General features: G+C 41.4%; 1 protein-coding gene across 1 annotated transcript in view; it reads right to left on the reverse strand.

Moving 5' to 3' along the window:
* ctnna2 (catenin (cadherin-associated protein), alpha 2) overlaps positions 1-12,984 on the reverse strand; it is a 1,561,189-nt gene extending 1,548,205 nt beyond the window's left edge. The window contains exons 1-2 of the mRNA XM_068028796.1: positions 12,665-12,984; positions 3,690-3,797 (exon numbers count right to left, since the gene is read on the reverse strand). Of these exons, the coding sequence (XP_067884897.1) occupies positions 3,690-3,791 (102 nt within the window). The 5' untranslated portion in view covers positions 3,792-3,797; positions 12,665-12,984. The remainder of the gene's footprint in view (positions 1-3,689; positions 3,798-12,664) is intronic.
* Between the last annotated feature and the right edge of the window lie 591 nt (positions 12,985-13,575).

Genomic DNA, 13,575 nt, shown 5'->3' on the forward strand with positions numbered 1-13,575 from the left:
GAGAGTTGTTAGAGCTGCACCCATCCAAGCAAGTGGAGAATATTCCATCACACTCCTGACACGTGCCTTGCAGATGGTGGAAAGGTACTGGGGAGTCAGGAGGCAAGTTATTTGCTCCAGAATTCCCAGCCTCTGACTGCTCATGTAGCCACAGCATTTATGTGGCTATTCCAGTTCAGTTTCTGGTCAATGGTAACCCCCAGGATGTTGATAGTGGGAGATTCAGCTATCGTAATGCCATTGAACATCAAGGGGAGATGGTTAGATTCTCTCTTGATTGAGATGGTCATTGCCTGGCATTTGTGTGGCATGAACATTACTTCATAGAAAATAGGAGCAGGAGTAGGCCATTCGGCCCTTCGCGCCTACTCCATCATTCATTATGATCATGGCTGATCATCCAACTCAGTAGCCTGTACTGGCTTTTGCCCCATATCCTTAGATCCCTTTAGACCCAAGAGCTATAGCTAACTCCTTTTTGAAAACATTCAATGTTTTGGCCTCAACTGCTTTCTGTGGTAGCGAATTCCACAGGCTCACCACTCTCTGGGTGAAGTAATTTCTCCTCATCTCAGTCCTGAATGGTTTACCCTGTATCCTTAAACTATGACCCCTGGTTCTGGACTCCACCCACTATCGGGAACATCCTTCCTGCATCTACCACGTCAAGTCCTGTCAGAATTTTATAGGTTTCTACGAAATCCCCCCTCACTCTTCAGAACTCCAGCAAATATAGTCCTAACCGACTCAATCGCTCCTCATATGTCAGTCCCACCATCCCAGGAATCAGTCTGGTAAACCTTTGCTACACTCCCTCTGTAGCAAGAAAATCCTTCCTCAGATAAGGAGACCAAAACTGCACACAATATTCCAGGTGTGGCCTCACCAAGGCCCTGTATAATTGCAGCAAGTCATCCCTGCTTCTCTACTCGAATCCTCTCACTATGAAGGCCTTTTTTACAGACTGTTGCACCTGCATGCTTACCTTCAGTGACCAGTGCACGAGAATACCCAGGTCTCACTGCATATTCCCCTCTCTCACTTTACAGCCAGATAATAATCTGCCTTCCTGTTTTTGCTACCAAAGTGAATAATCCCACATTTATCCACATTATACTGCATCTGCCATGCATTAGCCCACTCACTCAACTTGTCCAAATCACCCTGAAGCCTCTCTGCATCCTCCTCACAACTCACCCTCCAACCCAGTTTTGTGTCATCTGCAAACTTGGAGATATCACATTTAGTTCCCTCATCTAAATCATTAAAGTATATTGTGAATAGCTGGGGTCCTAGATCCGATCCCTGTGGTACCCCAATAGTCACTGCCTGCCATTCGGAAAAAGACCCATTTATCCCTCTCCGTCAACCAATTTTCTATCCATCGCAATACACTACCCCCAATCCCATGCGCTTTAATTTTACATGCTAATCTCTTAGGTGGGACTTTGTCGAAAGCCTTCTGAAAGTCTAAATAAGCCACATCCACTGGCTCCCCCTCATCAACTCTACCAGTTACATCCTCGAAGAATTCTAGTAGTTTTGTCAAGCATCAATTCCTTTTCGTAAATCCATGCTGACTCTGTCCGATCCTACCACTGCCATCCAAGTGCTCTGCTATAAAGTCTTTGATAATGGACTCTAGAATTTTCCCCACTACCGCTGTCAGGCTGACTGGTCCATAGTTCTCTGCTTTCTCTCTACCTCCCTTTTTAAATAGTGGAGTTACATTAATTACCCTCCAATCTGTAGGAACTGTTTCAGAGTCAATAGAATCTTGGAAGGTGACCACCAATGTATCCACTATTTCTAGGGCCACTTCCTTAAGTACTCTGGGATGCATACCATCAGGCCCTGGGGATTTATCGGCCTTCAATCCCATCAATTTCCCCAACACTCTACTAATACTGATTTCTTTCAGTTCCTCTCTCTCACTAAGCTCTCTGTTCCCCAACATTTCTGGTATGATATTTGTGTCCTCCTTTGTGAAGACAGAACCAAAGTATGCACTTAGTTGGTCAGCCATCCATATGCAGATTAAAATCACCCATAATTACAGATGTTCCTTTATCGCATGCATCTCATTTCCTGTTTAATGCCATTCCCAACATCACCACTACAGTTTGGGAGTCTATATACAACCCCCACTAACATCTTTTGCCCCTTAGTGTTTCTCAGCTCTACCCATACAGATTCCACATCGTCAGAGCTAATATCTTTCCTCACTATTCCGTTAATTTCCTCTTTAACCAGCAAAGCATCTCTACCGCCTTTTGATTTTTGTCTGTCCTTCCGAAATACTGAATATCCCAGATTGTTCATTTCCCATCCCTGGTCACCCTGCAGCCATGTCTCCGTAATCCCGACTATATCATACCTGCTTACATCTATTTGCGCAATTAATTCATTCACTTTATTGCGAATGCTCCACGCGTTAAGGCACAAAGCCTTAAGGCTTGTCTTTTTAACATTACTTGTCCTCTTACCTATATTTTTCACTGTGTCCCTCTTTGATTCTGGCCCTTGATTTCTCTGCCTATCACTTTTATTATTCCCCTTACTGTCTTTTGTTCTCGTCTTTAATCCCCCCTCCTCTGACTCCTTGCAAAGGTTCCCATCCCCCTGCCATTTTAGTTTAAACCCTCCCCAATCACTCTAGCAAATACTCCCCCCAGGACATCAGTCCTGGTCCTGCCCAGGTGTAACCCATCCAGTTTTTACTGGTCCCACCTCCCCCAGAACTGGTCCCAATGCCGCAGGAATCTAAAACCCTCCCTCTCACACCATCGCTTCAGCCACGTATTCATCTGATATATCCTGCTATTTCTACTCTGACTAGCACATGGCACTGGTAGTAATCCTGAGATCACTACCTTTGAGGTCCTACTTTTCAACTTACGTCCTAGCTCCCTATATTCTACTTTTAGGACCTCATCCTTTTTTTTTTTACTTGCCACCTATCAGCCCAAGCCTGGATGTTGTCCAGGTCTTGCTGCATTTGGACAAGGCTGCTTCAGTATCTGAGGAGTTGTGAATGGTGAACATATTGAAATCATCAGTGAACATCCCCACTTCTGACCTTATGATGGAGGGAAGGTCATTGATGAAGCAGCTGAAGATGATTGGGCCTACGAACCCTGAGGAACTCCTGCAGTAATTACCCAAGGAGGTGTGAATGGAACTTAAGTGAACTGCAATCAGTGAACAGCCCCACTTCTGACGTTATGATGGAGGAAAGATCATTGATGAAGCAGCTGAAGAAACTGCCCTGAGGAGCTCCAGCAGCAATGTCTTGGGGCTGAGGTGATTAGCCTGCAACAACTAAAACCATTTTCCTTTGTGCTAGGTCTTACTCCAGTCAGTGGAGAGCTTCTCCCCCACCACCCCAACTCCAATTCTCACTGACTTCAATTTAACGAGGGCTCCATAAGGCCACACTCAGTCAAATGTCACCTTGACTTCAAGGGCAGTCCCTCTCACCTCGAGAAGTCAGCTCTTTTGTCCATGTTTGGACCAAGGTTGTAATGAGGTCTAGAACCAAATGGCCCTGATGCATAGTGCTATTGTTTTCTTTACAATGTTACAAAAAATTAAAAGGATTTGCCAAACCTATTTTTTCATGTAGATGGTAGTTCTTTTGAACTTTACGTCAGGGAAGCTGTTCCTGAAACCAATTCTGATTCTCTTACCTGTGTGACCAATGGTTCCAGTAACCGTTCCACTGTTACAGTCCTTATTTCCAGGCTTTTGGGATCCCATTTTAGCAGAATAGGTGAAGTTGCAGTTGTCATGTTTGACTGAAAGAAGAAAATTGACATTTTATGAACATGTATAGAAAAGCTCCTTTAAAAAAACTAATCATAATCAATTCTTCTGTCGATCTGCAGTTTTGAACAGTTAGACTGGAAGGCAAATATCCTGTCAGAACTTGATAGCAAATTGTCATTTGGTAACTGCTGAATGACAAAGATTAATTTAAGCACTTGCTCAGTATAATATTTGACAGAAATTAGTCCATCACCCTATTCTATGAAATATTTCTCAGCAAAATGTACCAAACAATCCAATAACTTCTACACTGGCAAAATTACTCAGGAAGCAATTATTAGTACTGAGAAAAAAAAAACTCATTGCCCTCCTGCCCATCCATTGTCAGACTACTCGTCTGACATCCAGTTGTGAATGAGCAATCTAAATATTACGAAGACGAACGCCACGCTTTAACTCACACTGCAAACTGTGTACCCTCACTATTGGCTCCACCCACCTCCCCAACCACAGTCCAACTGAACCAGACTGCTAACAACCTCTCTCAACCGTTCAGATCCTAAACCATGCGTTTTTAAGACTTGGATTTTCACCTCTCCCACAAGACTACATGGTATCTTGGCGTTAACAAGTCTCTTGATGTGATGTACAAGGGAAAAACCACTGAAGGTCTATACCTTGTTCTAATTTCCCCAGCAAAAGAAATAGATTCCTCATCTATTCGATCGAATCACTTATTATTTTACAAGTCTTTAATTAGATTGTCCGTTAACTGTCTAAACACGAGAGAATATAAGACCATGTTCATGCAACCTGACCTCAACTTAACCCTTTAAATCCTAGTATCATTGTTGTGAATCTGAACTGCAGCCCCTCCAAGGCCAATACATCGTTCAATGCCAAAAACAGAGTGTAGCACTCCAGATGGTGACTGACCAAGAAGCTTCCTCCTGAGAGAATGGCCAATATTCCAATAACATTTTTTTTAAATTACTTTTTGAACCTGAGCATAAGCTTTTAATAATCTGAATACAAGTACCTAAATCCCACTGCTCCTCCATAGATCCTAGACTCTTGCCATTAAGAAAACATTTCACTTTAACTTCCTTCGACAGCACCTTTCAAACCCACGACCTCTAACACATAGAAGGACAAGGACAAGGGCAGCAAATGCATAGGAACACCATTACCTGCAAGTTCCCCTCCACTTAGGGGAGGGGAAGCCACACACCATCCTGACTTGGAACGATATTATTGTTATTTCACTGTCACGGAGTAAAAATTCTGGAATTCGCTTCCTAACCGCACGACACCACATGGACTGCAGCACCACCTTCTCAAGGGCAATTGGGATGGGCAATAAATGCTGGCCAAGCCAGCGACATCATTTGTCAAAGTACAACATGAAAGGATGATGAACAAAATTGAGGTTCATGGAATAGCAGGGTCAGTGTCACCTTGGATAAAAAAAATTGGGCTTAAGGCCAGAAAACAGCAAGTCGTGGTAAATGTTTTTTTCCCCAGATTGAAGGATGGTTGATAGTGCTATTCCCCAAGGGTCAGTGCTAGGACCGCTGCTTTTTTTGCGCTATATATAAATGACTTGGATCTTGGAATACAGAGTACAATTTCAAAAGTTGCTAATGATACCAAACTTGGAGGAGTGGCAAACAGTGAGGGTGATACAAATCACCTGCAACAGGACATGATGCATTTTGGCAGAAGGGATTGAGTGAGGCAATATAGACTGAGTGGCACAGTTCTAGAGAATGTGCTGGGACAGAGAGAACTGTGGGTGCATGTGCATCAATCTTTGAAGATAGCAGGACATATTGAAGGGTGGTTAGCAAAGCATATGGGATCATGGGCTTTATAAATAAAGGCATAGAGTACAAAAGCATGGAAGTTATGCCAAACATTTAATAAGTTGTGGTTAAGTCCCAACTAGAGTATTGTGTCCAGATCTGCTCACCACACTTTAGGAAGGATGAGGGTCCTTGAGAGGGTGCAGAGAAGATTTAAGAGGAATGGCTCCAGGGATTAATTACGTTAGGTTGGAAAATCTGGGTTTGTTAACTTTGGAGCAAAGATGATTGAGGAGAAATTTGATACAGGTGTACAAGGTTATGACCAAGTTAGGGAAGGTTGACAAGGGAAAGCTGTTCCCATTAACTGATGGTATAAGGATGACGGGATGCAGTTTGAAGGGTTTGGGCAAGAGATGCTGGGGGGAATGTGAGGAAGAACTTTTTTATGCCGCAAGTGGAACTCGCTGCCCACGAGGTTTGTGGGAACACAAACAATGATTTCAAAAGGAAATTGGATGGCCACTTGAAGGAAATAAATTTGCAGGGCTGCGGGGATCGAGGTGGGGGAGTGGGACTGACTATGTGGAGAGCCGGCATGGACTCGATGGGCTGAATGACCCCGTGTTATAAATGACTAATACCAGTAAACTAAAATAGGTGACTTATTTCTGGTGTCACATTTCTGAATTTTCTCACCATTTTTCCCACAAATGATTGGGTAGGGATGGGGTTAGATGAATAAAGTTGGGTTTTTAAAAGCAATTTGCATTCTCAGAAGTTTACAAAACGAGCGCGGTTATCTTTTTAACTCTTTGTAACACAGGATGTTGGGTATGTTGAGTTTAATCAGAGTATAAGACGGGATATAACACACGAGTTATGCAGCTAAAAAAAAAATCATGTTAGGCAGACCCTTGGAATCAAGGAGGACTTGATTCCATTCCGGATGGGTTCTGAGATAAATATGAACACAGGAACTAGGAGCAGGAGTAGGCCACTCAGCCCTTCGAGCCTGCTCCACCATTCAATAAGTTAATGGCTGAACTGATTACTCCACATTTCAACCTACCTCCAATAACCTTTCACCCCCTTGCTTATCAAGAATTTATCTGCCTCTGCCTTAAAAATAGTCAAAAACTCTACGTCCACTGCCTTTTGAGGAAGAGAATTCCAAATACCCTCAATCCTCAGAAAAAATTTCTCCTCATCTCTGTCTTTAATGGGCTTCATCGAAGTTATTTATATAAATTGTAAAAAGTTGAGGCCACAGCACAGATCCCTGTGGCACACCACTCGTTACATCTTGCCAACCAGAAAATGACCTATTTATACCTATTCTCGGTTTCCTGTTAGCTAGCCAATCTTCTATCCATGTCAATATGTTACCCCCTACACCATGATGTTTTATTTTCTGCCAGAACCTCTGATGTGGCATCTTATCAAATGCCTTCTTCACCAGTTCCCTTTTATCCACAGCATATGTAACTCCCTCAAAAGAACTCCGATAAATTGGTTAGACATGATTTCCCTTTTACAAAACCATGTTGACTCTGCCTGATTACCTTGAATTTTTCTAAATGCCCTGCTATAACATCTTTACTAATAGCTAACATTTTCCCTAAGACAGATGTTAAGCTAACTGGCCTGTAGTTTCCTGCCCTCTGGCTCCCTCCCGTTTTGAATAAAGGAGTTACATTCGCTATTTTCCAATCTAACAGAACCTTCCCTACATCTGGGGAATTTTGGAAAATTAAAACTAACGCATCAACTATCTTGCCAGCCACTTCTTTTAACACCCTAGGATGAAGTCCATCAGGACCTGGGAGCTTGTCAGCCCACAGCTCCAACAATTTGTTCGGTATCACTTCCCTGGTGATTGTAATTTTCTTGAGTTCCTCCCTCCCTTCCATTTTCTGATTTACAGCTAATAATGGAATGTTAGATGTATCCTTAATAGTGAAGACCAATGCAAAATATCTGTTCAATTCATCTGCCATCTCCTTATTATCCATTATTAATTCCCCAGACTCACTTTTTATAGGACCAACGCTCATTTTGTTAACTTTTCTTTTTCAAAGATCTATAGAAACTCATTACATCTTATATTTCTAGCTAGCTTTCTCTTGTACTCTAATTTTACCTTCCTCATCAATCTTTTAGTCATTCTTTGCTGTTTTGTATATTCCGTCCAATCTTCTGACCTGCCACCCATCTTTATGCAAGAAAAGGCTTTTTCTTTTATTTGATACCATCTTGAACTGTTTTAGTTCACCACAGATGGCGGATCCCACCTTTGGAATTTTTCTTTCTCATTGAAATGTATCTATTCTGTGTATTCTGAAACATCCCCTTAAATGTCTGCCACTCCATCGTTATTAGCCTATCCCATTACCTAATTTGCCAGTTCACTTTAGCTAGCTCTGCTTTCATGCCCTCATAATTACCCTTATTTAAGTTTAAAACACTAGGCTTGGACCCACTCTGCTCTCACTCAAACTGAAATTCAATCATATTATGATCGTTACTACCGCGGGGCGCCTTAACTATGAGGTCATTAATTAATCCTATCTCGTTGCACAATACCAAGTCTATTATAGCCTGCTCTCTGGTTGGCTCCAGAATGTATTGTTCCAAGAAATTATCCCAAAAACATTTTATGTACTCCTCATCTAGGCTACCTCTGCCCATTTGATTTTTCCAGTCTATATGTAGATTAAATGCCCCCATAATTATCGCTGTACCTTTCTGACAAGCTGCCATTATTTCTTCCTTTATACCCCATCCTACAGTGTGGTTAATGTTAGGTGGCCTGTACACCACTCCCACAGGTGACCTCTTTCCTTTATGATTTCTCAGCTCTACCCAAACTGCTTCTACATGCTGGTCTCCTGAACTTAAACCATCCCTCTCTATTGTGCTAATACCATCATTAATTAACAGAGCTACCCCTCCACATTTTCCTAGCTTCCTGTCCTTCCTAAATGCCATGTATCCTTCAATATTCAGGTCCTAATTTTGTCATCCTGCAGCCATGTCTCTGTAATGGCTATCAGATTGTACTTATTTATTTCTATTTGCACTCTCAGTTCATCTGTTTGGTTTCGAATGCTATGTGCATTCAGATACCGAGCCTTTAGTTGTGTCCTTTTATTATTTTTGTAACCTCTAGCCTTATCTGTTGATTTTGTTGTCTTTTGGAACGCAGAGTACCCAAGAGGGGAGAAATGAAAGCAGGCATAATGATAGGAGAAGGGTCTAGGAAGGGTAAGGAGAATAGTAAAGAAAGCGAGGAAAATATAAGTGGAAATGGAAGTGATGGGCTCAGGTCCAAAGCAGCAGACAAGGGGTCAATACAATTTAATAGATAAATGCAGGTAATACATTTTGGGAGTACGCACTCACTCCACAGATAAATGCAGATGGTGCGGAGGAGACACTTTTGAGGTTACATACATAACCTCTGAAAGTCTGTGTAGGTATATAAAGCCATAAAAAACTGCAACAGCTATAAGGTTTCATAAAAAATAAGAGTCAGAGTACAAGAGCCAATTAATAATCTTGTATAAAATATTGGTTAGATTATGAGTAGTGTGCGCAATTCCGGTCACTTTTTTAGAAAAGGATATTAAAGCCAAAGAGAATACATAGCATAGCTTCACCAGACGTGCCAAAGATACGAAATTATAGTTATAAGCAGAGGCTTGAGATATTCAACATATTGCGAGCAGCAGATAGGGTACATAGGAAGAAACTATTTTCACTGACTGGGGAGTCTAGGACTAGCAGGCAGAGTCAAAAATTTAGAGCCAGGCCTTTCAGGATTGAAATTTGGAACCACTTCTACATACAAAGAGAGGTAGAAGTTTGGAACGGTCATCCGCAAATGGCAATTGTTGCAAAATCAATTGTTAATTTTTTAAATGAGATCGATAGATTTCTCTTAACCAAAGGTATTAAAGGATTTGGGGAAAAGCCCATTATGGAGTTAGATCGCAGATTAGCCATGATTTCATTGAATGGAGGAACAGGCTCGAGGGACTTAATGGCCCACTCTGGTTCCTATGCCGAGATGCTGGGACAATTTCCATTAGAATAAAGGCAGCCAAGAAGAGATCCAATACAGCTTTTATTAAATTTGGAAGGATTTAGATTGAGTGCCATTAAAAAAAAACTATTTCCAATGGTTGGGAGTGACAAACGTCATCAGCTTCAAACTGTCAGTGTGCAAATCCTTCCTCACAGAATAGTTGGAATATGGAATGTTTTGCTACTGGAAATGGTTGATGTACTGACCATTGTATCTGTTAAGGGAAAACTGAATTAATATTTGAAGCCAATGAAGATACAAAGCTATGAAAAAAGTAAAAGGCAGTGAGGTTAGTTTTGGATTGCTCTCGAAAAGAGTACAGATATGATGGGCCAAATGGCTTCTTTACTTCCTACAAACTTTTACAGTTCTAACAAGTGGCTATGTGGGAACCACAAAGCAAAAGACAATGTACTGACTGCATTGAGGCAGATTAGAAATGAAATTAACAATACGACTAGATCGTGGAAAAGGAAGCAATTATCAGCTGTTTTGATAGTATAGAGGAGTTGAAAAGGTTGAACGGGGTACACTGTACAGGAAATTGTTGAAGACTTTGACCAGGACAGACCATAACTGTGAACAGAAAAAATGCAGAGTAGTATTGATTGGTCTGAAGTTTTTTTTTCCAAAGATGAATTTAATCACATCTGCGAGAAAGCAAATATTAAGAGTTGCAATTCAATTCTTTAAAATCCACTGATCAAGCCTATAGTTTAACCTAACTTAGAGAAGTTATGTTAAACTGTATAAAACAGTGGTGAGACCACACAGCACTGTGCAGAGTTTTGGTTTTCATATTATAAAAAGGAATCAAAAGCACTGGATAAGATACAAAAAGTAACTTACAAAGATGATACCAGAACTGAGAGAGAATACTTATCTAGAAGGACTGAACTGGCTGGGGCTGTCTCCTCTAGAAAAGAGAAAACTGCGTGGTCAACTGACAGAGGTCTTAAAACTTATTAAGGGGTTTGACATTGTAGACATAGAGAGATGTTTCCATTTGTGGGGCACATCTGAACTAGAGATCATAAATATAAGCCAATACTAATAAATCCAATAAGAAATTCAGGAGAAACTTCTTTGCCTAGTGTGTTTTTACAATGTGGAACTCACTATGGCAAGGAGTAATTGAGGCAAAGCACAAGGACTGCTGCAGCTCAAGGCAGTGGTTCACCACCACCTTTTCAAGGGCAATTAGGGATGGGCAATAAATTCTAGACTTACCAGCGATGCCTAAATCCCATAAACAAATAAAAAATATTAAGCTAGATAAAGACGAGGAGAAAGAAATAGATGGTTATGCTACTAAAAGTTAGCTGAAGAGGGGCAGGAGGAGGCTCATGTGGAGCGTAAATATCAGCATGGATCAATGGGATGGAATGCCTGTTTCTGTGCTGTACATTCTATGTACTAATCTGCTTAGATAACTTTAAAACCTTTTCGAGTTTAATTTTACACTTTGTTCTGAACTCAGCCAGGTGCATAAATGGCTCCTATCTTAGTCCTCTTCACAATTGTCTGTGGAATTTCTTCTGGGACATCCTAGAAAAATGCCTTACTGTGCTGGCAGAAATAAGGTGAGAATCCAAATTACATAAAAATGCAGCACATTGTTCATCCAGGTGTACAAGTTGCAGCCATGACATTTACTGCAGCTGGCCAGCCAACACAGCATTCATCATCCTGGCAGGGAAACAGAGGTTGCACCCCACGGTTTCAAATCATGGAAAAGGTACAACAGAAAGAACTGCATTTAAATCATTCAACAAATGATCACGGAATAAAAGTACACTTTTATTTTCTCAACAAGGTTCTCCATTTTTTGCTGAAAAGTTCTTACATTGTTATAACAGTTTCATTCCTGCATCAAAAACTGTTTCTATACTACTTTCTCACCCATGAAAAATTACGAATTCTGGTTTAAAAACGTAATCCGCCCGTGTTTCTTAAAATAAGTCTTATTTGCAATCTCTCACTTTTGATTAGAGGAATCTTATTCCAAATTTTAATGTTGAGAACTCCAAACTTTACCAAATCGGAGGTGGGAATAAAACGAATAAAAAACACTGCACTTATCGGGAGAAAGGAAAAGGTTAAAAAGAACTAAGAACATGGGATTTTCCTACAGAACCTGAAACATCTCACGGTGAAAAGTCACCAATAGCAAATGGGAAACGGGATCAGATACACAAAATAGCAGATTGAGCATCCACCACAAGCCACAATTCAAAATAAATACCCAATAACGTGCCGACCCATCTCTCTCTCCGCCATCAGTTTAAGTAATTAAACGCTGGCAATAATAATCATGAGGAAAATGCTTTGCAAGGATTTCCCCCTGTCTATTTCATTATTTTTTTTTAGCAAGAACGCCGCGGCCTGTACTACTCCAGCAGGCCTGGCCAGCCTTCAGCGAGTACAAAATATATTTCTTTAATTAAAAAACAAATGCCAGTCTGCCTATAATTTGGCAATATATACAAAAAAAAAAGTATGAAAATCCCGTTAGAAAATATCATGCGGCTTGGGAGGAGTTGGGGGTGGGAGGTGGAAAACAAGGGAAATACTCCACAAAAAAAAACTGAGACTTTTCCAACATATGCATTTGGAAGAAAACTTCACATCATCACTTATTGTAAAAAAAAAAGTTATGCCCATCATTGTGCAATTAATAAACCTCTTAAAATATAATTCCGCTCATGAAACATACCTTGGGGAGGAACAGACCTCACTTTTAGCGAATGCAATCATAAATTATGACAAAAAATATCCATCATTTACAAGCCCAGAATTATATATATATATATTTCTATATATAGATATATATATATAAACCTGTGTGTGTGCGTATATATATATATATACACACATAACTACATATTCTTAGGTATAAATATGCTAAGATAGGGAAATGCACAGCACAGTGTGAATGCTAGCAAAAATAAGAACAAAAGACTGCGAAAAGGGTAATTCGCAAATGAACTCCAATACGCACCTGCCGGTTTATTTTCTCTTTTTAGCTTCCGAAATGAGAGTAGAATAGTTGTGTTTATGTGTGTTTCTTTCAGGAATTGTTGCCCGTGATTTGGATCGCGTCTCCCTGGCTGTATAGCTCTTGGTGTCTATGGTGATGGAGAGGGTGGTGGTGCTAACAATAATGCTGAGAGGCTCACAGCTGCTGCCTGCTACCGTGCTTCGGCAATCAGACACATACACAAAAAAACACTATAAGACAAGATGTCGCTGCCTTTTTTTTCTTTTTCTCTCTCTCTCTCTCTCAAACTCTCCCTACCACCGCCGAATGGACGGACGACCGTGCGTCTTGACACCAGCCGCTGTCACTAAATCTGGCCCCACAGTGAAGTCACTCTTCTGGTGGAAGCTGCCAGATAGTGAATGCTTCGAGGCAGGGGGCCGGGAGGGGCTCCAGCGCCGGTCACGCCCACTAAACCGCCCGGCCAGCCAATCGCCAACGGCTCGAGCCGTGGCCCCGCCCACCCCGGTCCTATCAGCCTTGGTCTCACTCGTTGCTCTCGAGGGCGCGCGTGCAAGGTGAGGGGAAATGGTTAAAAAAAAACGGTCGCTCCTTGGACACCCCCCACTTTGGAACGGCATCAGAAGGCGCAGGCGCTTTTGCGACCCTGCCTCATCACTGCTGAGCCTTGGATTTGGTGTGCGTTGTTCATTTCGGTTTCAAAACGAGCCAGTATCTGTCGTCTTCGGTGTCCGCCAAGGATCTATCCTACTCTTAGTTCTCATCCACATGTGCTCCTCATACGAAAATATGGCCTGCGTTTTCACATGTGACTCAATGTATGTTGATGACACTCAGCTTATCACTTCTCTGGCTTCCTCCACTGTTACTAAATTATCAGACTCTTATCTGACAGCCAGTACTGGATGAGC

Source organism: Heterodontus francisci, chromosome 1 (assembly GCF_036365525.1).
Source record: "Heterodontus francisci isolate sHetFra1 chromosome 1, sHetFra1.hap1, whole genome shotgun sequence".
NCBI lineage: Eukaryota > Metazoa > Chordata > Chondrichthyes > Heterodontiformes > Heterodontidae > Heterodontus > Heterodontus francisci.